This window comes from Ctenopharyngodon idella, chromosome 22 (genome assembly GCF_019924925.1).
Source record: "Ctenopharyngodon idella isolate HZGC_01 chromosome 22, HZGC01, whole genome shotgun sequence".
Taxonomy (NCBI): domain Eukaryota; kingdom Metazoa; phylum Chordata; class Actinopteri; order Cypriniformes; family Xenocyprididae; genus Ctenopharyngodon; species Ctenopharyngodon idella.
In genome coordinates, this window is record NC_067241.1 from 15,884,961 (window position 1) to 15,909,330 (window position 24,370).

At 42.5% G+C, this 24,370-nt stretch overlaps 3 protein-coding genes across 9 annotated transcripts; 1 reads left to right on the forward strand and 2 right to left on the reverse strand.

Annotated features, from left to right (window-relative positions):
* The first annotated feature begins 284 nt into the window (after window positions 1–284).
* On the forward strand, window positions 285–8,598 carry LOC127504522 (sodium/hydrogen exchanger 9B2). Of its 4 annotated transcripts, XM_051879242.1 has the most exons (14): window positions 285–427; window positions 807–898; window positions 1,319–1,411; window positions 3,462–3,632; window positions 4,111–4,253; window positions 4,949–5,076; window positions 5,896–6,071; window positions 6,181–6,287; window positions 6,395–6,544; window positions 6,840–6,948; window positions 7,155–7,291; window positions 7,439–7,619; window positions 8,262–8,305; window positions 8,405–8,598. In XM_051879242.1, exons 2-14 carry the CDS (start codon window positions 859–861, stop codon window positions 8,486–8,488), a joined length of 1,563 nt encoding a protein of 520 aa, XP_051735202.1. In that variant the 5' UTR covers window positions 285–427; window positions 807–858; the 3' UTR covers window positions 8,489–8,598. The 4 variants fall into 4 exon arrangements, with proteins under 4 accessions (XP_051735202.1, XP_051735205.1, XP_051735206.1 ...); XM_051879245.1 differs by lacking the exon at window positions 3,462–3,632; XM_051879243.1 differs by lacking the exon at window positions 8,262–8,305 and having other exon boundaries at window positions 288–427.
* Window positions 8,599–9,208: 610 nt separating this feature from the next.
* LOC127504528 (cyclin-dependent kinase-like 2) lies at window positions 9,209–14,919 on the reverse strand. Its single transcript, XM_051879260.1, has 11 exons — window positions 14,790–14,919; window positions 14,532–14,697; window positions 12,787–12,981; window positions 12,526–12,707; window positions 12,217–12,329; window positions 11,195–11,334; window positions 10,984–11,072; window positions 10,473–10,599; window positions 10,118–10,299; window positions 9,631–9,782; window positions 9,209–9,478 (listed from the first exon to the last, which is right to left on the reverse strand). The coding sequence occupies exons 2-11, from the start codon at window positions 14,691–14,693 to the stop codon at window positions 9,393–9,395; spliced, it is 1,428 nt and encodes a 475-aa protein (XP_051735220.1). The 5' UTR covers window positions 14,694–14,697; window positions 14,790–14,919; the 3' UTR covers window positions 9,209–9,392.
* Window positions 14,920–15,769: 850 nt separating this feature from the next.
* g3bp2b (G3BP stress granule assembly factor 2b) lies at window positions 15,770–21,820 on the reverse strand. 4 transcript variants are annotated; one of them, XM_051879257.1, is made up of 13 exons: window positions 21,595–21,820; window positions 21,114–21,236; window positions 20,940–21,021; window positions 19,804–19,977; window positions 19,604–19,691; window positions 18,863–18,977; window positions 18,558–18,783; window positions 18,393–18,482; window positions 17,918–18,008; window positions 17,424–17,474; window positions 17,102–17,230; window positions 16,900–17,018; window positions 15,770–16,626 (listed from the first exon to the last, which is right to left on the reverse strand). In XM_051879257.1, the coding sequence occupies exons 2-13, from the start codon at window positions 21,206–21,208 to the stop codon at window positions 16,426–16,428; spliced, it is 1,461 nt and encodes a 486-aa protein (XP_051735217.1). In that variant the 5' UTR covers window positions 21,209–21,236; window positions 21,595–21,820; the 3' UTR covers window positions 15,770–16,425. The 4 variants fall into 4 exon arrangements, with proteins under 4 accessions (XP_051735217.1, XP_051735218.1, XP_051735219.1 ...); XM_051879258.1 differs by having other exon boundaries at window positions 21,114–21,248; window positions 21,595–21,811; XM_051879259.1 differs by having other exon boundaries at window positions 21,114–21,252; window positions 21,595–21,811.
* Between the last annotated feature and the right edge of the window lie 2,550 nt (window positions 21,821–24,370).

Below are 24,370 nucleotides of genomic sequence, written 5' to 3' on the forward strand. Positions count from 1 at the left end.
AGAATGTCTTTATACATTGCTTACACACACACAGTGTATATACACACTGGCAGTCGGTGACTATAAATGGAAGTGGTTTGCGGGTCAGATGATGTTCACACACGCGGGCATCAGCGGCACTGAACATATAATTCATCACACTTATGGCACAGACAGCTCGACTATAAACAGGAATAAACGGACGTAAACATCAGGACTTTAAAACAAACACAGTGAGTGACGTGTGACGTTACACACACCTTCAGCACCGTGATGGAAGGTGTTCATCAGATGCTGTGATGACCAGAGCTCTTGTGATGAACTCACACTGATTCACACATATCATGTGCTGTGAGTCTCATGTGTGTGAATCAGTGTGTGTGTGTGCGAGTGTCTGTGTGTGAATCAGTCACTGGTCGTCTGCTGCTTCTCTCAGAGCTTTCAACAGGTAAGACATTCATTTATATTCATGTTCATTCATGTTCAGTTTTCTTAAATTGTAAAAATGCAATAAGTTTTCTGTTAGGGTTAGTGTGAAGTTGCTATATTTATGACTAGCTGTAGCCTATATAAAAACAATCTTTAGATTTTGTGATTTTTACTTTTTACTACATTCAAGAAAATATTTTTTTTTGTTCATTATCTTTTGAAATAAAGTGTTCAGAGACACTGATTCAAACTCTTGAATTTCTGTTTCAGTTTCATGTTTTATTAAGATAAATAACTGAAAACTGTGATGTATGAAGTAGCGTAGCGCAAAATAACTGAAGAAATCAACGTGCTTTAATAATTAAACTGCGTGTGTGTGTATGTGTGTGTGTGTGTAGGTTCACATAGGTCAAAGTTCACTTAGAGACACCTGATCGTCTGAGGTGAGAAATGGGTGAGGAAATACTTTCAGCAGAACAAACAGAAACCTGTGAGTACACAATACACAATACACAATACACACACAACACATACACACAACACACACAACACTCATATGCAATACACACACAACACATACACACGACACACATAGACATAGACACAACACACATACAATGGTTAACCACATTAGTTAATCTGAACTACCAATAAGCAATAGCATGTTTATGTAAATTTCATGCTTTTAAATCAAAGTTATATCATTTAATGTTTGTTAGTTGACTGTGAACTAACATGAACAAACCATGAAGAATTATATTTTTATTTACTAACATTAACAAAGATTAATCCATGCTATAAATATATATATATAGCTAACTAATTCATTTTAGCTAATGCATAATTTAGCAAACCTTATTAGTGTGTGTGTGTGTGTGTGTGTGTGTGTGTGTGTGTGTGTTTCTCTCAGGTCAGAAAACAGCATCAAAACCATTGGGTTTCTGTGGTAAACTCCAGAACTGCCCTAAACCACATGGCTTCACTGCTTCTGTCATTACCAAAGGTGTGTGTGTGTGTGTGTGTGTGTGTGTGTGTGTGTGTGTGTGTGTGTGTGTGTGTTCATTAAAAAAAAGTATTTATACAGCACTTTTCACAATACACAATGTTTCAAAGCAGCTTTACAGAAAAACATGTTAATGTTTATAATATCTTCATATCTTCATGCGTTATAGTCGCATTTATAAGATTAGACGATAATATAGTTACATTTTGAGCTGATATAACAATCAAACAGCTGAGATTTAATATATACTAAATATTACTTACTTGAGTTTACTACAGCCTATGTGTGTGGATAAGACATATTTATATATCCAACTTTATATAAAGAGCTGTGTGATAATATAGTTTATGTAGTTATATATCCAACTTTATATAAAGAGCTGTGTGATAATATAGTTTATATAGTTATATATCCAACTTTATATACACTATATTGCCAAAAGTTTTGGGATGTCTGCCTTTACGTGCACATGAACTTTAATGACATCCCATTCTGTAGGGTTTAATATGGAGTTGGCCCATTCTTTGCAGCTATAACAGCCTCAACTCTTCTGGGAAGGCTTTCCACAAGGTTTAGGAGTGTGTTTATGGGAATTTTTGACCATTCTTCTAGAAGCACATTTGTGAGGTCAGGCACTGATGTTGGTGAGAAGGCCTGGCTCACAGTCTCCGCTCTAATTCATCCCAAAGGTGTCCTGTCGGGTTGAGGTCAGGACTCTGTGCAGGCCAGTCAAGTTCCTCCACACCAAACTCGCTCATATCCATGTCTTTATGGACCTTGCTTTGTGCACTGGTGCGCAGTCATGTTGGAACAGGAAGGGGCCATCCCCAAACTGTTCCCACAACATTGGGAGCATGAAATTGTCCAAAATGTCTTGGTATGCTGAAGCATTAAGAGTTCCTTTCACTGGAACTAAGGGGTCAAGCCCAACCCCTGAAAAACAACCCCACACCATAATCCCCCCTCCACCAAACTTTACACTTGGCACAATGCAGTCAGGCAAGTACCGTTGTCCTGGCAACTGCCAAACCCAGACTCGTCCATCGGATTGCCAGACAGAGAAGCGTGATTGGTCACTCCAGAGAACACGTCTCCACTGCTCTAGAGTCCAGTGGCGGTGTGCTTTACACCACTGCATCCGACACTTTGCGTTGCACTTGGTGATGTAAGGCTTGGATGCAGCTGCTCGGCCATGGAAACCCATTCCATGAAGCTCTCTACGCACTGTTCTTGAGCTAATCTGAAGGCCACACGAAGTTTGGAGGTCTGTAGCTATTGACTCTGCAGAAAGTTGGCGACTTCTGCGCACAGTGTGCCTCAGCATGCGCTGACCCCGCTCTGTGATTTTACGTGGTCTACCACTTCGTGGCTGAGTTGCTGTTGTTCCCAACTGCTTCCACTTTGTTATGATACCACTAACAGTTGACTGTGGAATATTTAGTAATGAGGACATTTCACGAATGGACTTATTGCACAGGTGGCAACCTATCACGGTACCACGCTTGAATTCACTGAGCTCCTGAGAGCGACCCATTCTTTCACAAATGTTTGGAGAAGCAGTCTGCGTGCCTAGGTGCTTGATTTTATACACCTGTGGCCATGGAAGTGATTGGAACACCTGAATTCAATGATTTGGAGGGGTGTCTCAATACTTTTGGCAATACAGTGTATATGGAGCTGTGCGATAATATAGTTTATATAGTTATATAGCCAACTTTATATATAGAGCTGTGTGATAATATAGGTTATATAGTTTTCTTTAGCATTTGAAAATGTCTTGTAATCTGTTGCTTGTGTGGTTCCTTTAATTGGTTTTATGTTTGTTTTTATTAATCTTCTTTTGTACAGCACTTTGGTTCCACATCGTGGTGTTGAAAGTGCTTTAGAAGTAAAGTTTTAGTTGAGTTAAGACAGTAAATAAGATGATCAGTCGGTTCAGACTGTCTCTACAGAATCAGGAGTAAAATATCAGAAGGATCTGAAACTAAAGGTTGTGTGTTGAGTGTGTGTGTGTGTGTGTGTGTGTGTGTGTGTGTGTGTGTGTTTTCAGCTTTGTTGGGGCTGCTGTTGTTCGGGGTGGTTTGGGCCGTGACGGGTCCTGCGTGTCTGCCGGGCCAGAATCTCTTCGGCCTGGTGATTCTGTTCCTGTCAGCCGTGTGTGGAGGAAAACTCATCAGTGTCATCAGATTACCCAGAACACCTCCAATACCAGCTCTACTGGGTACAACACACACACACACACACACACACACACACACACACACACACACAAAAAACTCGCGCCGTTCTCATGGCCCTCAGCCTTGTCCTGCTTGCCATACACACACTAAGTCAAAGTAAAAATGATGACATAAAAAGTTATTATTACACAATATTATTACACAAGTAATAATTATGAAATAAAAAGTTGAAATTGACATAAAGTCAAAGTTGATATACTAAGTCATTATTTTGACTTTTTATGTCGTAATTTTGATTTTATTTTTCCATACACAGCAGACATACAGCGCCCTAAAATTCAAAAGCTGTGTTTTTGTATGAATGGACTCATTCATGTCTGTCAGTGAATGTTTGTCTCTCTATTCTGTGATCTTGAGATCATATATATATATATATATATATATATACATATATACATATATATATATATATATATATATATATATACGTGTGTGTGTGTGTGTGTGTGTGTGTTTCAGGTATGCTGCTGGCCGGTGTGGTGTTGCGTAACGTGCCATACATCACAGACGCTGTGTACATTGATCAGAGCTGGTCTGCGGCTCTCAGGAACGTTTCTCTCGCCGTGATTCTCACCAGAGCCGGTCTGGGACTCAACGCTGCCGTATGTGCACAACGCCATAAATATTTTTTTTACCAGCCATGAAACTGTTTTTGCCAGTTATGACATTAAAATTTTACGTACCAGTGAAAATTCACAATTTTCAGGTACAGAAATTGAATAAAGTAATCAAATGTAAAATAACACTGCAGTCTTCACTGTATAAATTAAACATTGAATAACTTTTGTAACTTTAATAAGGATTAATCTGTCAAGATCAGTGAGTGATCTTTTGTTGTTCGATTAACATTAAGGACACACTTTAAGAGTGAATGCACGGATCCAGTATACTATTACACATGCGTTTTCTTTCTCATGTTTACGTTCAGTTAAGACATAACTGACTATGTTTACGAGGAAACTCACCAATACGGGCATTTTCAAATGCAAGAAGATGAGAAAGAGAGTTCAATTCAGTATTCATACACTGTCTGAGACGCAGATTTCTGGATGTGCGCTTTGGGTGTTTGCGCACAGAAAACCTCCCACACAGCGAGTAATGAACTGAGTTCCCTTTCACATCTTCTTGCATTTGAATATTTCAATTGGCAAGGCTTAAACCTTTGTGAAAATGCAGCGCTAGGCCGCCAACTGTCCCACTCACCAAAAACAACTTTTTACTCGCATTTGGCGCATTGCGAGTGTTAATTTTAGGCCCTGTGTGTGTGTGTGTGTGTGTGTGTGTATGTGTTTTCCAGGCCCTGCGGCGTTTGAAGGCAGTGTGTGTGAGGGTTGCTGTCGGCCCGTGTGTTTTGGAGGCGTGTACGGTGGCTGTAGTGTCTCATTTTCTACTGGAATTGCCCTGGATATGGAGCTTCATGCTCGGGTAACACACACAGCTGATCTACATTCATTATAATTCATTTGTCAAGCGTCTTTCACAGATTTGAATTTTTCAGTGTTTGTCTTCTGTTAGTTATCATGTTAAAATAATGTTGTTGTCATGCCGTCATTTTACGCCGGACTGCTTCACAAACGAGGGTCATTCCAACGCTGGATTTGCACAAAAGATGAACATGACGGCACATGCTAGTGGATGAGTTGAATCAACTCCACAGCAACTACATAAATTTATCCACTATCCATTCAGAAACGTCTAAAAGTTGTAACTTCTTCTTGAGTCTCTCCATCAGTGTCGACTCCGGTTTGAACAATGTAAGGCTGAACAGAGTTACTGACAATCCTCATTTTGGCTGCGTGAGATTCTCCAGCTTTGTTGTTGTTGAGCCGTTAAAGCTCCGCCCTCTTCTGGAAAGGGGGCGGGAGCAGCAGCTCATTTGCATTTAAAGGGACACACACAAAAACGATGTGTTTTTGCTCACACCCAAATAGGGGCAAATTTGACAAGCTATAATAAATGATCTGTGGGGTATTTTGAGCTGAAACTTCACAGACACATTCTGGAGACACCAGAGACTTATATTACATCTTGTGAAATAGATGCCCTTTAAATGTTCATGATGAAGAATCCACACAGGATTTTGACAGAATTTAGTTTGGAGAAATTTTGATGTTGTCACATTGTGTTGGATTAATAAATTGATCTGTTCCACTTCCTGTCACTTTAATTCAAATTCCAGTTCAGTATCTTGTTAGCTGATTCACATTAACTCTAAGAGCTGAAAGGATCTGATTCTCTGTGTAGTTTTGTTCTGGCCGCCGTCTCTCCGGCTGTGGTGGTTCCATCCATGTTGCTCCTGCAGTCGGATGGATTTGGTGTTCAGAAAGGAATTCCCACACTCCTGATGGCTGCTGGGAGTTTTGATGATATTCTTGCCATCACTGGATTCACCACCTGCCTGGGCATCGCCTTCGGAACCGGTAACACACACACACACACACACACACACACACACACATATATGACAGTGATTTAAATGTTTGTCATTTTCCATCCTGAAAACACCCAAAAAGTGTTTGTTCACCAAAGGATCCACATGGATGAACGTGGGTAAAGGGGTTCTGGAGGTGCTGGCAGGAGTTCTGGCAGGAGGAGTGATAGGAGTCCTGCTTCATTTCTTCCCCAGCGAGGACCAGGTGACACACACACACACACACACACACACACACACACACACACACACACACACACACACACACGCTGATAAATACAAACTGGTAAACATCACTCTGTGTGTGCACAGTCAGATGTGGTGTTGCGGCGCTCGTGTCTGTTGTTGGGTCTGTCCGTGTTCAGTGTGTTTGGCAGTCTGGCTGCGGGTCTGGGCGGCGCCGGCGGTCTCTGCACACTCGTTCTGGCCTTCATCGCTGGACTCAGCTGGGCAGAACACAAGGTGAAAGACTTTCTTCACAACTCAGTTTAGAGCGTGTTCTGCACTCACTGTACCTTCATTAGGAGTATTCAGGTCTCATCCGGCTACTAACAACTGATTGTTTAGTTAGGGTTCTGGTCAGCTCTGAGTCAACAGATTGTGCCGTCTTCCTCGATGGACCAAAATTAGCCACTTTCCCAGAACACTCAAACAATGAGCTGACTTTAACCAATGACCTTTGCCCCAATATATTACAATATTTCTGACTCCACTTAAGTGTGTGTGTGTGTGTGTGTATGTGTGTGTGTGTGTCCAGGCTCCAGTGGCGGCAGTGGTGGGCCGGTTCTGGGACGTGTTTCAGCCGCTCTTGTTTGGTCTGATTGGAGCAGAAATCAGCATCTCGTCTCTCAGCGCTTATACTGTCGGTCAGAGTCACCCTAACCCTAAGCCTATTGTTTTATTCAGAGATGATAACATCCCTTAAATCTCACATAAACCTTTTCTATTTTTCACATTGTTACTCAATCATTATTTAGTATGTTTATTGAGTCACTTGAACTAAAGGACAATTTTACGCTTTACATGATCAGTGTTAGATTACAGACACACTTCTGTCCTGTTCTGTCTGTAGGTTTGGGTGTCTCCACTCTGTGTGTGGGTTTGCTGGTCCGTGTGTTGGTGACATTCTGTGTGGTTCTGTTTGCTGGTTTTAAAATGAAGGAAAAGATCTTTATATCTCTGGCCTGGATGCCTAAAGCTACAGTACAAGTGAGCCTTGATGAAAACTTTGTTGAAATCATGTTTTCTTTGCTTTATTTACAGAGAACCCCTTGACATGTTTTTGAATCCATCAGCCAAACAGGAAATGACATCACTGCTGTCATCTGTTGCATTACCCTGCACATGTGTGTTCAGGCAGCTATCGGCTCCACAGCGTTGGACGTGGCCCGCAGTGCTGGAGACGAGCAGCTACAGAAATATGGGATGGATGTTCTGACTGTGGCGGTTCTTGCGATTCTCATCACGGCGCCGGTCGGAGCGCTCGCCATCGGCCTCACCGGACCCAAACTACTGCAGCAGGACACACACGCGCTAGGTGAGCAACACACACGGCACTACGAGCACATACTACACGTCTGTTGGATAAAAGTTTAGTATACAATGCCAAATTCTGAGTATTTTTTGCCGTACCATTTTTTTTAAATTGATGTTTCACATGAAGTTCCTTCAGCTCATTTTAAAACACACTTTCTATGCCTCCTTGCTGGTGTATTAAAGAGGCATTAGGACTTTGTAGTAGATCATCTAAACAGTTTTTACTTTACCAATTTTTTTTTTTTAATGAACCCTTGAACGTTGCATATTTGACAATACACAACCACTTGTACCATCAGCCCATTTAGCGGCCAACTTTTTAAGTTCAAAGGCTCATAAAAATGAGTGGTAAGGCAAAACCTGCTCACATTTTGCAATATGTTAGAGCAGTAAGCCTACTATGAAGCCTTCATGTCCTCTTTCACGAGTTCACAGTTACAATAAATGGTAAACGTATTTGGCGTGCTGTCCGGGGAGAGGTCTCCGAGCTCGGTATTTGGCCCGAACACAGAGTACCTCCCCCCCCCAAGTTGCCAAGTTCAAGGGTTCATAAAAAATGACGTAAGGTAAAACCTGCCTAAATTTTGCATATTGTCAGAGGAGTACGCCTAGTGTGAAGCCTTTATTTCTGCTTTAATAAAAGGGGACAGAGAAACTGGGTGGATGAACCTGTGTATTGTCAAATTGGTAAAGTACAAACTTTGGATTTCATTGTATTCCTAAAGGTAGCTTCTTACATACACTCTCTCTAATGATTGTCATGCCTTGTTGTTTGTCTCTTTGTAGATCAGTGTGAGCGTGAGAGCAGTCGTGTCGACGGTCTGGAGTCCAAACTCTGAATCACAAACTCATCTCAACATGCTTCCATGATTTGGTGTTGTTCACACACCTAAACCTTTATGTGCTTGACCTAGCTTTATTAGTACTGATCTGCATGTACATGACAACAGTTTTCAGTACAATAAAACACTTTCTCTGTCCTTGTTCTGTTGGAGTTTTTCAAGCAGAAATGTGCACAAAATACATGGTAACATATGAACTGAAAAACTGCTTACAATACAGTCATTAACTCACGTTGTAATGATGCCTTTAATAATGCACCGGAGTCCTGCATCACTGTTTCATGAATCACATGATCTGTGAGTTTCTACTCTCTTTAAACTACTTAGAGGCAGGCAACATGATCAAACGATATGAGACATTTTCACCCACAGTAAGGATAGATTTCATGATACAGTAATTATTTGTGGAATTTCTCTTGTCTCTATGCCAATTTGTGAAGGATTCATGTCTAATTTTTAAAAATGTTTTGACAAGATTTTCTCAACTTCCATTTCTTTGAGACTTTAACGATATTTGAATGCTCAGAAGTCTGAGTCGCTGTGGCAGATACTCTCAATTACACAGCTAGATCTAAATAGTAGGATCACTCATATCAGCGTCCCGTCATATCCCATCATATGAGCTAGCCCTACATCACGTGTAACGTGAAGCACTATACGAATAAACTTGACACAGACAGCTTTAGTTCCTGTGCTGAGGAACCTCGAGCAGTACAGAAACCATAAACACAATGAAGATCAGGAGATGAAGAGTTCAGAATGTTTATTGAAGACAAAGTTCTCTAGATTTCTAAAGGTGTTGTGGAGCTTCATGACTGATCTTCACGTCTGCAGCACGAGTCCAAAATAAACCAGCAGAATAAAATAATATGGTTTATCTGATGATGAAATGATGAGAGAGGAGAGGATGATGATGATGAAGATGAGTGTGTTTATGTGCTGGTGTCTGAGTGCAGGTCATGTGCTGTTATGGATGGGATTCTGTTGTTTTTCTGCTCTTTATTTCCTCTTTGTCTTGCTGTGAGAAAACAGACAAAAACTGTAACGCATATAAAATATATAGTTCATTCATTTCATTAAAAAAAGTCACATTCACGGTATTTATGACCCAAATGAACAGAACCAGAGGTTAAACACAAACATGATGTGGTGATTTAGTGAGGATCTCACCGTCAGCTCTCAGTTCTGGCAGCAGGGTGTTTCTGAGCTCAGGAAAACGCAGTCCTGCCATCTTCTTCCCAGCAGGCCCTGCAGCGCTGCGCTGAACTGAGAGATTCTGACGTTTGAACACGCTCACGGGCTTCTTTGACTTATCAAATGACCTTTAAACAAACACAACAAACAAATCATTTTAATCATGTGATTGACATCAGCTCATAGTAATTATATTTGACACCAAAACTTTACAGATTCATAATCCTCAATATCAGCTCAAACCCAATCACTAACTTCAGCTGAACTTTTCTGACTTTATAAATCCAACTTCAGCCGCATTCATATATTGACATAAAGCCAAATAAATTAATATCAGATCTATATACTAATATCAAATCTGATCCGGTTGATGATTTATATCGTCTCCAGATGAAACTCATGTGACACTCGTCTCTCTGAAGTGTTAGTTCATTGTAACAGCAGTGCATGAAGGGAGTGTGACCTGAGGTTGATGACGGACAAGGAGTCGTTGGATATGGGTGGGATTCCTGCGGCAGGGTGACACCTGAGTAGAGGATCTACAGTCTCACTGATTGGCTCAGTGTCCTCTGGGCGGAGCTTGGCTGTGATGTCACTGTCCTCACCATCAGACGGCCTGAACTCACCGAGCCGGAGGTTTGAGTCCTGACACACAACACACACACACACACACAAAACACAAAAAAGTGAAAACATGAAACATGAAGAGCAACTGAGAACAGAGAGGGAATGTGTGGAGAGATCTGAGCACTGTGATTGGCTGTCACTCTGCAGTGCTGATGTCATCGCAGGGAAGCATTTGATTGGCTGTTTCTCACCTGTACGCCGTCGTTAGGAGCCGATCTCATGATGTCCAGCTTCTCCTTCTCTCTCCTGCAGCTTTTAGTGCCTCTGCTGTTTTCCTTCAGGTCCTTGTGGGTCTTGCTGACCAGTTCTTGCTGAAAGCTGTGGACCAGCAGTGGGAAATGCGTTAATAAACACACTGCTGTTTATCTGAAGAGGTTTCTGCGAGGGTTATATTTAGTGTGAATATCAGTCGAGCTGTATTCAGACAGGACTCGATTCCCCGGAGGACGGTCGAGAAGCGAATGTTTCCCAGAGCGTTCGCAGTCTGATCTTCTGTATTAAATTAGGTTTTTATAATAAATTAAAATTATATCCAAAACAATTCACTAAATGAAGCGTAATGCACGCAACCACATCACATGACGATCTGTAATGTTAGTCCCGTCTGAATCTGCAAATAAAATCACAGAGCTGTAGCTGGAGCGTCAGAAAACTATTCTACTGTACGGTCAGAGGATGTGTGTGAGAAAAGACGGAGCTCACCGCAGGTGGAAACGGTCTCTGGTGAAGAACGGATGCAGCAGCAGCTCGGCACACTGACACCGTCTGTCCGGATCCATCTGCAGACATTTCTGCCAACAGGAGAAACACAGCGTCAGTCAGACATGAAGCACACACTCTCACACACACACTCACACTCAAACACACACACTCACACTCACACACACACACACACACACTCACACACACTCACCTGAGCGAGATCCAGAGTGAATCCGGACAGTTTAGGTGAGCGGCTCTCCAGCGGGTTTCTCTCGGCCGGGTCTGGAAGAGACGCTCCCATGAACACTGGGTTCCTGTAGAAGACCTCACGGTGACGAGGGGTCAGGTGACCTGTGAGAAGACCAATCACAATATGACAAAAAGAGATCTCTAAAACTCCATCTGACTAACAGATTTAATCTAAACACCTGCAGTGACGGAGAGTGAAGAAGAGCAGAAGAACAGAGCCGTTGCCCAAACACAAACCACTGCGAAACATCATGTTCTTCCTCAGTGTTTCTGTCTTGTTTTCCAGCACAAATATCTAAACATTCTTCAAGAGACATTTACTGGAGAAGCAAAATTACTCTACAGATTAAAAATAATGCATTCAAATTATTAACACTTTTAACACACGTTTAGTTACGAACATGATGCAGAGCTGCGACTGACTGCGTGATAATATTAGGAAAAAGTTAAAATGCCTCTAAAATTCAAGACATGAGGGCAAAAAATGCCCCGTATGGGTTTTATTTATATCATATGATGGTTTAGCAATATCACATGAGCAAGAGTGCCGTTTTCCCTGAATATCTACACGATTACAAATGTGATATTGACTTTATACAACAGTTCAAAAACAATAAGTTAATATTGAGTTACACTTTAGACACAATATTGTCTGTTTTTGCTCAATTTTGCCAATGAAAACCATTCAATCAAAGGAAGTGTTGTGCGTCTCTGAGAAACACACATCGGTGCTTCATTACTGAATGAATCCAAGGTTTTTAATGAATCAAGTGAGTCATTGATTCAGTGACTCATCCATAAAGATGGTCACCTGCTTCATTCCTGAATGAATCAACTGTTTGAATGAATCGGTTGAATGAATGATTCAATGACTCACTTATTAAGACAGTGACTTTCTGCCATCTACTGGCGGTTTTACTTTCATATTTAGAGTAATGTAGCCTTAACAACTGAGAAACACTGAGGAGGAGCATCAGAACTGACCAAAACAACTGATGAGGAGATGGAGCTGGTCAATGTCAGAGTCGCCTGGGAACAGAGGTGCACCGGTCAACATCTCGAAGAACAGACACCCGATGGCCCACACGTCCACCGCCCTGAACACACACACACACACACACACACACACACACATATCTTTGAATCAAACAGAAACATCATAACGACATGTGGAACGGTAACAGCGTCATCAAACTCTAACCCTAATGCTTTCATCTGTCAACCAATCAGACTCAAGCATTCAAAGTCTCCAGTATAATGTGGAATCAAACAGGACTTCTGTTGGACACTCACTTCCCGTATCTGGTGTCTCCCACCAGCAGCTCTGGCGCTCGATACCAGCGCGTTGCCACGTAATCGGTGTAAACCTCTCCAGGAGCAGCCGACACCGTCCGGGCGAAGCCAAAGTCACAGAGCTTGACCACACCGAGCTGAGAGACCAGAACGTTCTCCGGTTTAATGTCCCTGTGAATGATCTGACGGACAGACACAGGATCAGCGAGAGAAGCGCGCGGCACAGAGCAGAGAGAGCAGCGTGTTCACACGGACGCTCACGTTGTACTGGTGGCAGAAGCAAACAGCCCTCAGGATCTGGTAGAGGTACTTTCGGACTCGGTGCGGATCCAGTCCGGATGGAAACTGCTCAAGCTCATCCAGAACCGTCCGCTCCACAAACTCGAACACCAAATACCAGCGACGTCTCCGCTTAAATGCCTCCAGCAGGTTCACCAGATTCTCATGCCTCAGTTTCTGCCAAAACACACAAACACTCGTCAAGATCACATAAAAACAATACTGGTCAGCTGACCGGTCACTTCATCAGAACAATCGAACAGTGAGAACGATAATTTGGCCCTCTTTGACACAAGTGACGCGAGCAAAATCAAATCAAACCAAGAGAAATTATCCAACCTGACCTGATCACACAAGAATTAGCTGCTTTTAATTAGCTGCTTTATGGACGAATTGAACTGGTTTCATAATTGACAAATTTTTTAACAATTGACACTGTTATTGAACTGAACTAAATCAAACTGAACTGAATGGAATTTGATTCATAATTGATGAATTTTGCAAAATTGACAGTTATTAAACTCAACTGAATCGAATTTAACCAAATTGAATTTGTGTCATAATTGATTAATTAATTTTACAACACTGACACTGTAATTGAACTGAATTGAATCAAACTGAACTGTATGGAATTTGATTCATAATTGATGAATTTTGCAACATTGACACTATTAAACTGAATTGAATAAAACTGAAATGAATGGAATTTGATTCATAATTGATGAACTTTGCAGCATTGACACTGTAATTGAACTGAATTAAATCAAACTGAACTGAATGGAATTTGATTCATAATTGATGAACTTTGCAACACTGACACTGTTATTGAACTGAATTTGACACTGTCAATCACAGAATACTTCTTGACAGGCTGGAAAATTGGGTCGGGCTTTCTGGGGTGGTTCAGGTCATACTTAAACCTCTAGGTTATTATGTGAATATCGGGGTGACCATAAGTCTGAGTGGACATCCATGACATGCGGAGTCCCTCAAGGCTCAATTCTTGCACCGCTTCTGTTCAACTTATATATGCTGCCGCTGAGCCAAATAATGAGAAAAAAACAAATTGCCTAATATCACAGCTATGTAGACGACACCCAGATTTACCTAGCCCTATCACCTAACGACTGCAGCCCCGTCGACTCCCTGTGCCAATGCACTGATGAAATTAACAGTTGGATGTGCCAAAACTTTCTTCAGTTAAACAAAGACAAAACTAAAGTCATTGCATTTGGAAACAAAGATGAAGTTCTCAAGGTGAACACATACCTTGATGCTAGGGGTCTAAAAACAAAAAATCAAGTCAGGAATCTTGGTGTGATTCTGGAGTCATGTAAAAGCAATAACTAAATCAGCATACTATCATCTCAAAATTATTACAAGAATTAGAATCTTTGTTTATAGTCATATTTATGTGTTTATTACTGTGAAGCAGCTTTGAAACGATCTGTACTGTATAAAGCGCTGTAGAAATAAAGCTGTCTATAGCAACATTCATGGGATGTAATTCACTCACAGAAGAATGATCTGCTTTTTTTCACCATCTTTTGATAATTCATATAATTTAGATCTGCATATTTAACCCTACATAAAACTGCTGCATGTATCTAGAGTGCAGTCATGTTGTCAAAATGTCTTCTTCAGATGAAATCTTTTAAATTCTTCATGAGAAAATGATATATTGATGCTAATAGTTGATATGAGTGAATGAAGGACCGGTCACTGACCTTCAGCAGTTTGATTTCTCTCTGCACGATCTTCCTCCCGTTCTCATCTTCCTCCAGCAGCTTCTTGATGGCGACGGTTCGGCCGGTGTCCTGGTGGCGACACTTCAGCACTGTCCCGTAACTGCCGGAGCCCAAACAGCCCAGAGTCTCGTATTTATACATCACACTGCACGACAAACACACACAACACATGCGATCATCAGTAAACACGCACCAGTAAACACACAATATGAGAGTCGACTCGCTCAAGTGACTCACCGAAGCTTCAGCTCCTTATAAACAGCAATTGCGCTCGAATTATGTAGATGAAATATGATCTGATGATCTTTTATATGATCGCCGCCACTGGTTCGCGCAGCACGTAAATAACGCCGTCTCCATAGAAACCGACGCGTGCGCAGAGAGAGCTGTCAATCAAACGTCAGAAACGCGTCAAATTTGTAAATAAAAGACTCGTTTATTTTGACAAACACGACGCTTGTGAACATCGCACACAATATCTAAGATCCATGAAATATCGAATGATAATAATGAATTCAGAAATTGTAATTATGTTAGCATAAATGGTAGCCTATTGTATTTGTCATTATTTTTAATATTACTATTACCTATTTTTGTTTATTTACTACATATACACTAATTATTTATACGTGATCCTCGATTTATAGTCACTTTGCAGAGGGCAGAATATATATATATATATATATATATATATATATATATTTATTTATTTTGAGGATCTTCTGACAAATTCTCTTTTTATCAGGAAAGTGACCTTGTTAATACTGAATAATCATGTCAAAATGTTATTAATGTCTGTAAGTAAGCTGTTCGCCATATTGGAACGGTCAAATCCGGTCCGACACTCGAAAGATGACAGCGTCTAAAAACCTAGTTATTCACATGTACGAAGATCTATATCTGCAATAGACATTAGGTTATCGCATTTCCTCTGGGATTTACAGCTTGGTGGCTTTTACAGCACAGTGCTGTGGCATTTTTGAAGAAGTTAAATAGTGAGTAAAAAACAGCGTCATGTTAAACGTTCCAAGATGGTGGACTCGTCTAGAGCGGTTGAATGCGGATTCTACAACAAATACACATCTATGCTAACAGCAAGTTTGTTTTTGGAAAATATCGCCACCTAGTGACAGAAGCAGGTGTGTTTTATTTGAGCATCATCATTGGGGTGAAACCAGAAATAGTGAAAAACTCAAATAAATTCAATGACATTGCTGCAGATTTCAGTAGTTTATTGAAAGTTGAAAACACATTCAAACAAAAACCTGCTGAAGTCCAATCTGAACCCAGAACTGAACACAGGTGGACAGTGTGGTGAGAAACGCTGTATGAAAAGAGCAGCACGTCCCACAATCAGCCATGCAAAGACGTTTAGAAAACAGAAGAAACATGAGCTCGTGGAGCGAGGAACGGTCCAGCTTCAGCCTCACATCAAACATCTGGACCGTCCAGAACCGGTACCTGTAAAACAGCTGCTCGTGCTTCAGACAGATGGACAGACGGGAGAGAATCGAGTTAAGGCACCACCACTGTTTTATTTACTAGGAAAATAAATAATTGTACACTGAGCACTGATTTATGAAGCGCTGATGTTCGTCCATTATAAAATGTGCAGAAATCAGTTCCATGAGGAAACCCCTTCGTGACATTCAACTGTTCTATAGGAAAAAAGGTCCCATTCATCTTCTTTGCAAAATCGTGACAAGAATAATACAAAGGAAAAGCGCAGATGACGCTCCTGATCGGCGCGGGCGTGAGTTCGGAGTCTTTGACGGCCGGTCACAGTCCAAAAGCCAGAGAGACACGGAGAGAAAAACCAAAACCAAAAGCAAACAGAGACTGGTTTGTCGTGCGTTCGGCGGGACGTTCGTCCTCAGCGCCGTGGGCCCGTGAAGCGGTTTTCTCCTCGTCCCGCACCCATTCCTCCCCTTGCCGCCGGCGGCCCGCGTCCGTTCCCCATGGGGCCCCGGGGCCCGCGCCGGCCATCAGACGCTCCTCTGGTCTCCCGCTCCCGGGCCGCTCTGGTCTTCTTCTCCTCCACATTCAGCCGAACTTCACCGCGGAACATGATGGGCTGCAGGAGAGAGAGCGAGAGAGAGAGTGAGACTGTGACTTCCTGTGTGCAAACAAGCTTAAAAAACAAACAGATTCACAATGTTTGATGTAATGTAACACATGTACAAGTCGAGGAGACATTAATCATGTTTTTCAACTACACGAATCATTCCCGAATAACACTTTCACAAGACAAGAAAAGATGGTGAAAGTGTAACGAAGCATCATAATCACCACAGGATCAAGTTAATCCCACATTCAGACCCTGAAAATGAGCTGTAACAACACAAACCTTTGCTCCCAGAATCCTCTGCACCGGCTCAGAGTCATCGAACACCACAAATCCGAAGTTGGGCAGTTTCCCTCCGACACCTTTGGTGTTGATCCTCATCTCCACCACGTTCCCAAACGCTGAACGAAACAAAGCGGATTGAAACAACAGACAAACACTCAGAGCATCATCATCAGCAGGGTCAAAGGTCAAAGAGTCTCACTCATGAAGAAGTCCTTCAGTTCACCCTCGTCGATGTCATGAGGAAGATTTCCGACGAACAGCTGATGACTGTCTGGATAACGAACAGACCTGCGGCCCTCCGCATCACCGGCATCAGAGTCACCGCGACCTACACACACACACACACACACACACACACACACACACACACACACAGTAAATCAGTGTTGTACCACGGGTTGTATCTCGCGGTGGTTGGTGAATCCTGACCTACATATTTGTGTTATGAAGGAAACATCTTCACTCATGAATGATGATTGAGTGTTTAGTTGAGTCAATGAGTCACATGACAGGAAACTCACCCTTAAAACTGATGTACTGTTTCCCACCCGGAGCTTCCGAGCCGCTTCCATCTGACAAACAACAACGTCAGTCACATGACAGGACACCATTCACACAATCAACCTGTTTTTAATAGTGTGTGTGAGTGTGTGTTCGTTCGAGTGTGTGTATGTGTGTGTGTGTGTAAACGAGTAAGCGAGTGATTGTACAAGGGAGGAAATGTGTGTGTGTGTTTGTTTGTGTGCACGAGGAAGTGAGTGAGCAAGGGAGGAAGAGAGTGATTGTGCGAGAGAGGAAATGTGTGTGTGTGTGTGCACATGAGCAAGGAAGCGAGTGAGGGAGGAAGCGTGCGGGGAAGCGTGCGGGGAAGCGAGCGGGGAAGCGAGCGGGGAAGCGAGGGAGCTCACAAGGGAGGAAGCGAGCGAGGGAGGAAGCGAGGAAGTAAGTGTGTGTGTGTGCGCGCGCGAGGCAGAGAGTGAGTGCGCGAGGGAGGGTGTGTGTGTGTGCGCGTCACCTGCTCTGGGTCCTCGTTGAGTAAAGCCCGGTCTCTCCCGCCGCTGATCTCTGGGTAGGGACTGACCGTCCTGTTTGACCTCCACCCGTGGCTGAGACAGAGACACACAGCTTCACATTACACTGAATGTTTCTGGGTAAACAGTCTTTTCTGAGCTGCTTTACAGCTGAAACGGTCTCATATTTGATGAGGTTTGCATCATTGATTCTGAATACTTAAACTTAATATTTAACTAAGGAAAAAAACAACATCGTTCACTGAGAAACGATCGTTCTGTCATCATTTCCTCCAAACCTGTATGACTTTCCCTCTTCTGTGAAACACAAAAGAAGATATTCTGAAGAATCTTAGAACCAAACAACATTGAAGCGCACTGACTTACACTATATGGACAAAAAAAATAAAAAAAATAATACACAAATAAATGACGACAGAAGGATCACTGGAGGCGTAACTGGAGCAGGAAGTGCTCTACCTGAACACTCGGCGCTTTCAGCATGTGTGGAGAGATCCCAGCGCCGGCCGGAGGAAGATTCTTACTGGTCACCAGAGCCCATGAGAACGCCTGCAGATGACATCACACGCAGTCAACACACTGCTCCACACCAACACACTGATTTGCACCGACAGCCTCCGGTACCTTGGGCGGCTCTGGGGTGTGAGGGGGCGGAGTCAGGGCGGGGACAGGGGTGGAGCTTCTCTCCTCCTCTGCCAGTTTCTCCTCCTCAGGCTCTGCCTCAGCCACCTGCAGCTCTGCCTCTGGGTTAAGCTCCGCCTCTGTCTCCTGATTGGCCAGCGCCTCCGGCTGGGACTCTGGCTCCGCCTCAGGGACCGCCTCCTCCTGCTGCTGCTCCTCGACTCCATTACTGAACCAGAACATTGAAAAAAAGTAATTAAAGCAGCAGCACAAAGAGGTATGAGGTGATCTCAGGTGCATGTTGTTACCTGACAGTGGACGGCGGCTCATAGTAGGTGGTGCTGCTGGGACGGTCCTGAGCCGGTTCAGGCGAGGCATGAGTCTCCACCTGCTCCTCCTCCTCCACCTCTTCCTCTTCAGACTCTGCTCACAGACACACAACACACACTTCAAGCTTCTGTGTCGTGTTTCACCGACACAAGACAATCATTCAGAAACAGAGAAACGGCCAGACTTCTGCAAATCATCTTCCTGAGCCTAAAGCCACGTTCACTGCTGCTGCGACTGAAACACAGGCGGGGTGTGTGAATCAGAAGTCTCAGCACAATTTGATCTGAGACTGATTCTTCCAGCCAGAGATGCAATATTTGACGTTACCTCAAATCATGCCGCGATACGGTATTATGGGCCCATTTTACACACAAACCGTTACATTTTTTATTAACTCACAAAATATGAACACTAATCGTCTGACAGCACTAAAATACATATTAAAATATTGATTTTTACATGTTGCATCGACATCACATTGTTAGTAATTTCATTTTGAACTGATGAATAGATCAAATGTATCGTTTTAGTCACTGGAGAATTAAAGTGATTGTTCATCCAAACGGGATCATTTACTTGCTCTCATGTGGTTCAAACATGAATGACTCTGGAACATAAAAGAAGATTAAATTTTGGTGATGTCTGAAGTGGTTTTTTGTCCATATAATGTAAGTCAATGGGGTCCAATGTTGTGTGGTTTTGTAGTTGTGTAGTTTTACCTCCCAGTTCAGCCTCAGAGTCTCCGAACACCTCCTCTTCATAGCGGAAGATGTCATTGTGCACGTAGAACTTATTGACAGCAGAGCCCTGCAGCGCACACACACACATCAGAGAAGCATTCAACAGGCACAATATCATCACACACACACCAGAAACCATATCATCTCAATGTGCTGCACACACACACGCTCAGACTGACCTCAGGAGCGAGAACAAACGTCTGCATGAACCTCCTCATGGGCCGGCCACTGTTGGACAGCTCGCCCATCACCTGCACCACCACCCCGTCCCCGAGGGTGGCGTGAGCATCCACATGCCGGATCTTAGTGTGGCACTCGCTGAACTGCAGTGACATCACCTTCTTATGGATCTCCTGCACACACACACACACAATAGTCAAGTCAGCTTTATTTCTGTTTCAAAGCAGCTTCACAGTAAAATAACAGAAGTGATGATGCAAACAATAATGAAGGTCCTGATCGCCCCGTCACTGGCTGTTTCACACAGAGGAGCTCATGTGATGTCAGCTGTCAATCAATAGTTGTGCGTTCAGTGATCTGAGCTCAAAATCAACTGAACCAAATGCAAATGATTCACCATTTCGAAGCGTTTGAATCGCTGCCGACAGGAATACAGGGTGTAAAACAAGATACTGCTGCACTACTAACCCAAATTAAACGGTAGCCGAGCGTTACCGAGCTGGCGTTCGGATGTAAACACGGAAGCTCAGCACTGCGTTCACTGCGCAGGAGACTGACAGGGAAGAGGAAAAATTGTTGAATAAAGTTGCTATTTTTGTTTTTGGGCACAAAAAGTGCGCAAAAAGTGCAAAATTTTGTGTTGAATTGACCCTCGTTTGTGAAGCAGTCCGACGTAAAATGACGGCATGTCAAAAACACTCTATTACAACAACTCTAACTCTTCTCTAAAGCAGCCTGTGTTCTCAGGGGCGGGGTTTATGTAAATTTTAGGTTTTGTGATGTCACTAACCCGGGAAGAAGCTCATTGCAGTTCAGCATGTGATTATCATGTTCTGATCATAAAACCATGATTAACGGTCTGGTTTATACAACTTTCACTCAGGAGCAAAAATCTGCCTTTTAACTTGAGAGAAATAAAGATTTGACATTTGTGATAATTATCGATATTGACTGATATGAAAAATGTTATTGTGATCATTCTTTAGCCATATCGTCCAGCCCTACATATAGTCAAATATGCATGTGATTGATTTACTCACAACTTAGAGGGTTGAACCACTGGTCCAAATGAAAAGATTGGCAAAAGTGTTAAAGCTTCATGAAGCAGTGGATGATGATGATGATGAAGACTCACCGCCTGACCAAACACGGCCTCCTCTGGCTTCCCGTTGCCGTCCAGCCCGCCGTGAACATACGAGGAGTTCCTGCCGTAAAACCTGCGCAACACAAACACACAACGATCCATCAGATCATTCTGGGATGGCCAGCATCGCCTCATCTGCTGTGACCGTGACCTCTGAACTCTCACCTGTGCAGGTAATCGGGCGCTTTATTCAGGAGTGTGTAGTACTGCCGCACAAACTCGCGTCCTACGAGCAGGGGGCTCGGCTTCTCCATCACCATCTCTCTCTCACACACACACACACACACACTGACACACACACACACACACTACAACACACACACGATAGAGAAACAAAGCAGATCATGAGAACTTTACTCACACAACAATCTGACAGAGAGAGAGAGAGAGAGAGAGAGAGAGAGAGAGAGAGAGAGAGAGAGAGAGAAAGATAGATAGACAGAAACAGATAAACGAATAAAAAGAGACAGACAAATAACGTTAAATGGACAGCCAGAACAACTGACAGATAACGACAGATAGATAGAACGATAGATAGATAGTTGATGGGGTGATGTGAAGATAGCTGGACGTGCACGTGCGCGCAGCAGACAGACAATAGCGCTCGCGCGTGCTTTAGCTTCATGCTAACCGCGATGAAACTCACCTAATGTGGCAGGATCTGTGAAACGCCGCGCTCGTCGCTCCGCACGCACGCACTCTCCGCACACACTCGAGCGAGCGACGATCGCTCAACTCCCTCTTTATCCGCTAAAAACCACCGACATCAACCGAAGCGAAACGCACACACAGACGCTGACGTGCGCGCGTCCACTGCCCTCACCTCACTCGCTCGCGCGCGCGCACACGCCTAACCGCCTGTGACGCACAAAAAAGCGACTTCCCGCCGCGGGCACGACAAAAACGCGTCATGCGCGCGCCAAATAGAATTTCTTCTGATCTTATTTGAAGTAGAATCTTATTTAGAAGAATGGCAAAGGAAAGTGGAACACTTAAAAAGGGGTAATATTTATTTACAGATTAATTAATAAAGTAAATTTAAAAAAAAAAAAAAAAAAAAAAAAGATTTATAGCTAAATCAAGGACAGAAGAGGTTATTTACTACAGAATAAGGTTGGGGCATTCCCATTTTAATAGCACTCTCAAAATAATAGGAAAACATCCAAATGGATTGTTTTATTATGTGAACAACTTTCTGTTGAGGACACTATGTCATGTAATAATTGAATGTACTAAATACAAACAGGAAAAGAGGAACAGTATGATAGAAGAAATTAGGAAAAATTTAGTTTGTGAATTAAGTATTAAAGGATTAGTTCACCCAAAAGTGAAATTTCTGTCATTAAGCACTCATGTCATTCCCCACCCGTAAGACCTTTGTTTGTCTTCGGAACACAAATTAAGATATTTTTGATGAAATCCAAGGGTATTTCAGTGTTTATGTCTGAACACAGGCTCAGCATTGGCCTGGGTCATTCTAAACCTTGTAAATGAATTGTAGGTTATCTTGCTTTGCACTGATTATAGTTTACCCGGGGTTAAAATCCTGGGTATTCACATTGTACATTATCAAAACCTGAGTTAACGTTCTTATTTGCATATTTGAGGTGTCATTGTAAATAACTGGACAAACACCACACACGTTATTGGCTCTAACCTCACACATCCTAGTATTATATATTTACTGACTGCCATCAAGTTTATTTTGAATGGACTTTTCGGAATATAAATGTAAGAATGAAACTATATAACGCACTTTCGGTCACCATTTTTTATTTGCCCCCGGCTGAAACTACCGTTTATTCAACGTGCAGCGTTTCTGTGACCGACCGTCCAAAGCAAGTGAATGCGAGGCACGTGATTGGCCGTCGGTTTCTAAGCATCTAGCCGTAACTAATAGGGATTTTCACACTGCACTTAACCCCAGATTGTCATCATTCTAAACCTGCCTTTAACCCAGGGTAAAGGAACGTTTCACACTTGTAATTTAGAAGCACCCATGCTAAAGCTCTTAGGTGTTCGTTTCCAGTTACAAACGATCTGTAAATCTAGCGTAGAACTGGGCCTTGTTTATAAAACCATAAGCGCTGATCCTGAGGGTTCGAGCAGCCACTTAAAAACATATTCTCCATTCATTTTAACCAATAAAAAATTGATTGCAACTTTCAGACACAACTTTATCCTTATTTTCATAGTTAATTTTAAGCGGTTTCTATGCTATGCGCGCACACCAGCATTCTGTTTTCCCAGGGTTTAGAATGACCCAGGTTAACTAGCTCAAGTGTGAAAAACCCTGCTGAGAAATAAGAATGCTCAGTAATCTCAATAATCTCTGATCATCTTCACAGGAGCTGAATGACAATGAATATCAGATAGAAAAATGTGACATGAGGTCTGGTAATGATGTTTGTGTTCTACATGTCAGCACTGGTAGGATTTAATTAGCAAATGACATACGGTGAACTGATGAAGAAAAACACCCTCAGACTTGAGCAATAATGGGGGTTTTTTCTGTTCTCTGCTGTTTATTCTGTGGGTTTGTGCTTAAAACAAGAGCAAATATCTGCCATTGGGGTCAGAAAAATAATCTTTCTCTTTGAATGAAGTTTATTTTTCTGACCCCATTTGCAGATATTTGCTCTTGTTTTAAGCACAAACTCACTTAATTTTGATGCATTTTTCCAGAAACAAAAACACTTTCTCTAGTAAATGTATCTTGATTTAAGAATGTTTAGATATTTGTACTGGAAAACAAGACAGAAATGCTGAGGAAGAACATCATTTTTTGCGGTGTGGTAGAGATGCAGGAATGGCTCTCAGTTGTCTCCTCGTCCGGCGGTGACGGGGTCGTGAGGGGTGCTGGAGTCGTCAGCCGCTTGAGTCGAGCTGTTTTGAGAGACACTTGAACAACCTGAAAAGCCAAAACAAGACATGACGAGATCTTGTTGTGATACCGTATGAAGCTTCAGGCCACTCATCATCACTCACATAGTGGGTCAGAACCGGGACGACCTGTGAATGAAAAGCACAAAAAGAAACTTCAGTATTCTGATGCAAACGTAGTGTATTCGATACATTCATTCTGCTCTCGTACCTGATACGGACCGACCCACACATACCCAGAGGGATAAAAAAGAGACACCTAAAACAAACATGACAAAGTGAATACAGGACATCTTCTGAAATCAGTCAATGTGTGTTGATGAGTGTGAACGTACACAGAGTGTCTCGTCTGCTGCTGAGATCCTCTGCACAAACACAAGTCACATCATGTATACGGAGCACACAACATCTGATTATCAGAAAGAAATAATTAAAAGGAAGAAAGAAATGAATGTAAACTCACAGTAAACCGTAGGAAGACGGTGAAAATGAATAAGCACTGAAGGATTCTCATGGTGTTTAATCACAGACGTGCGTCA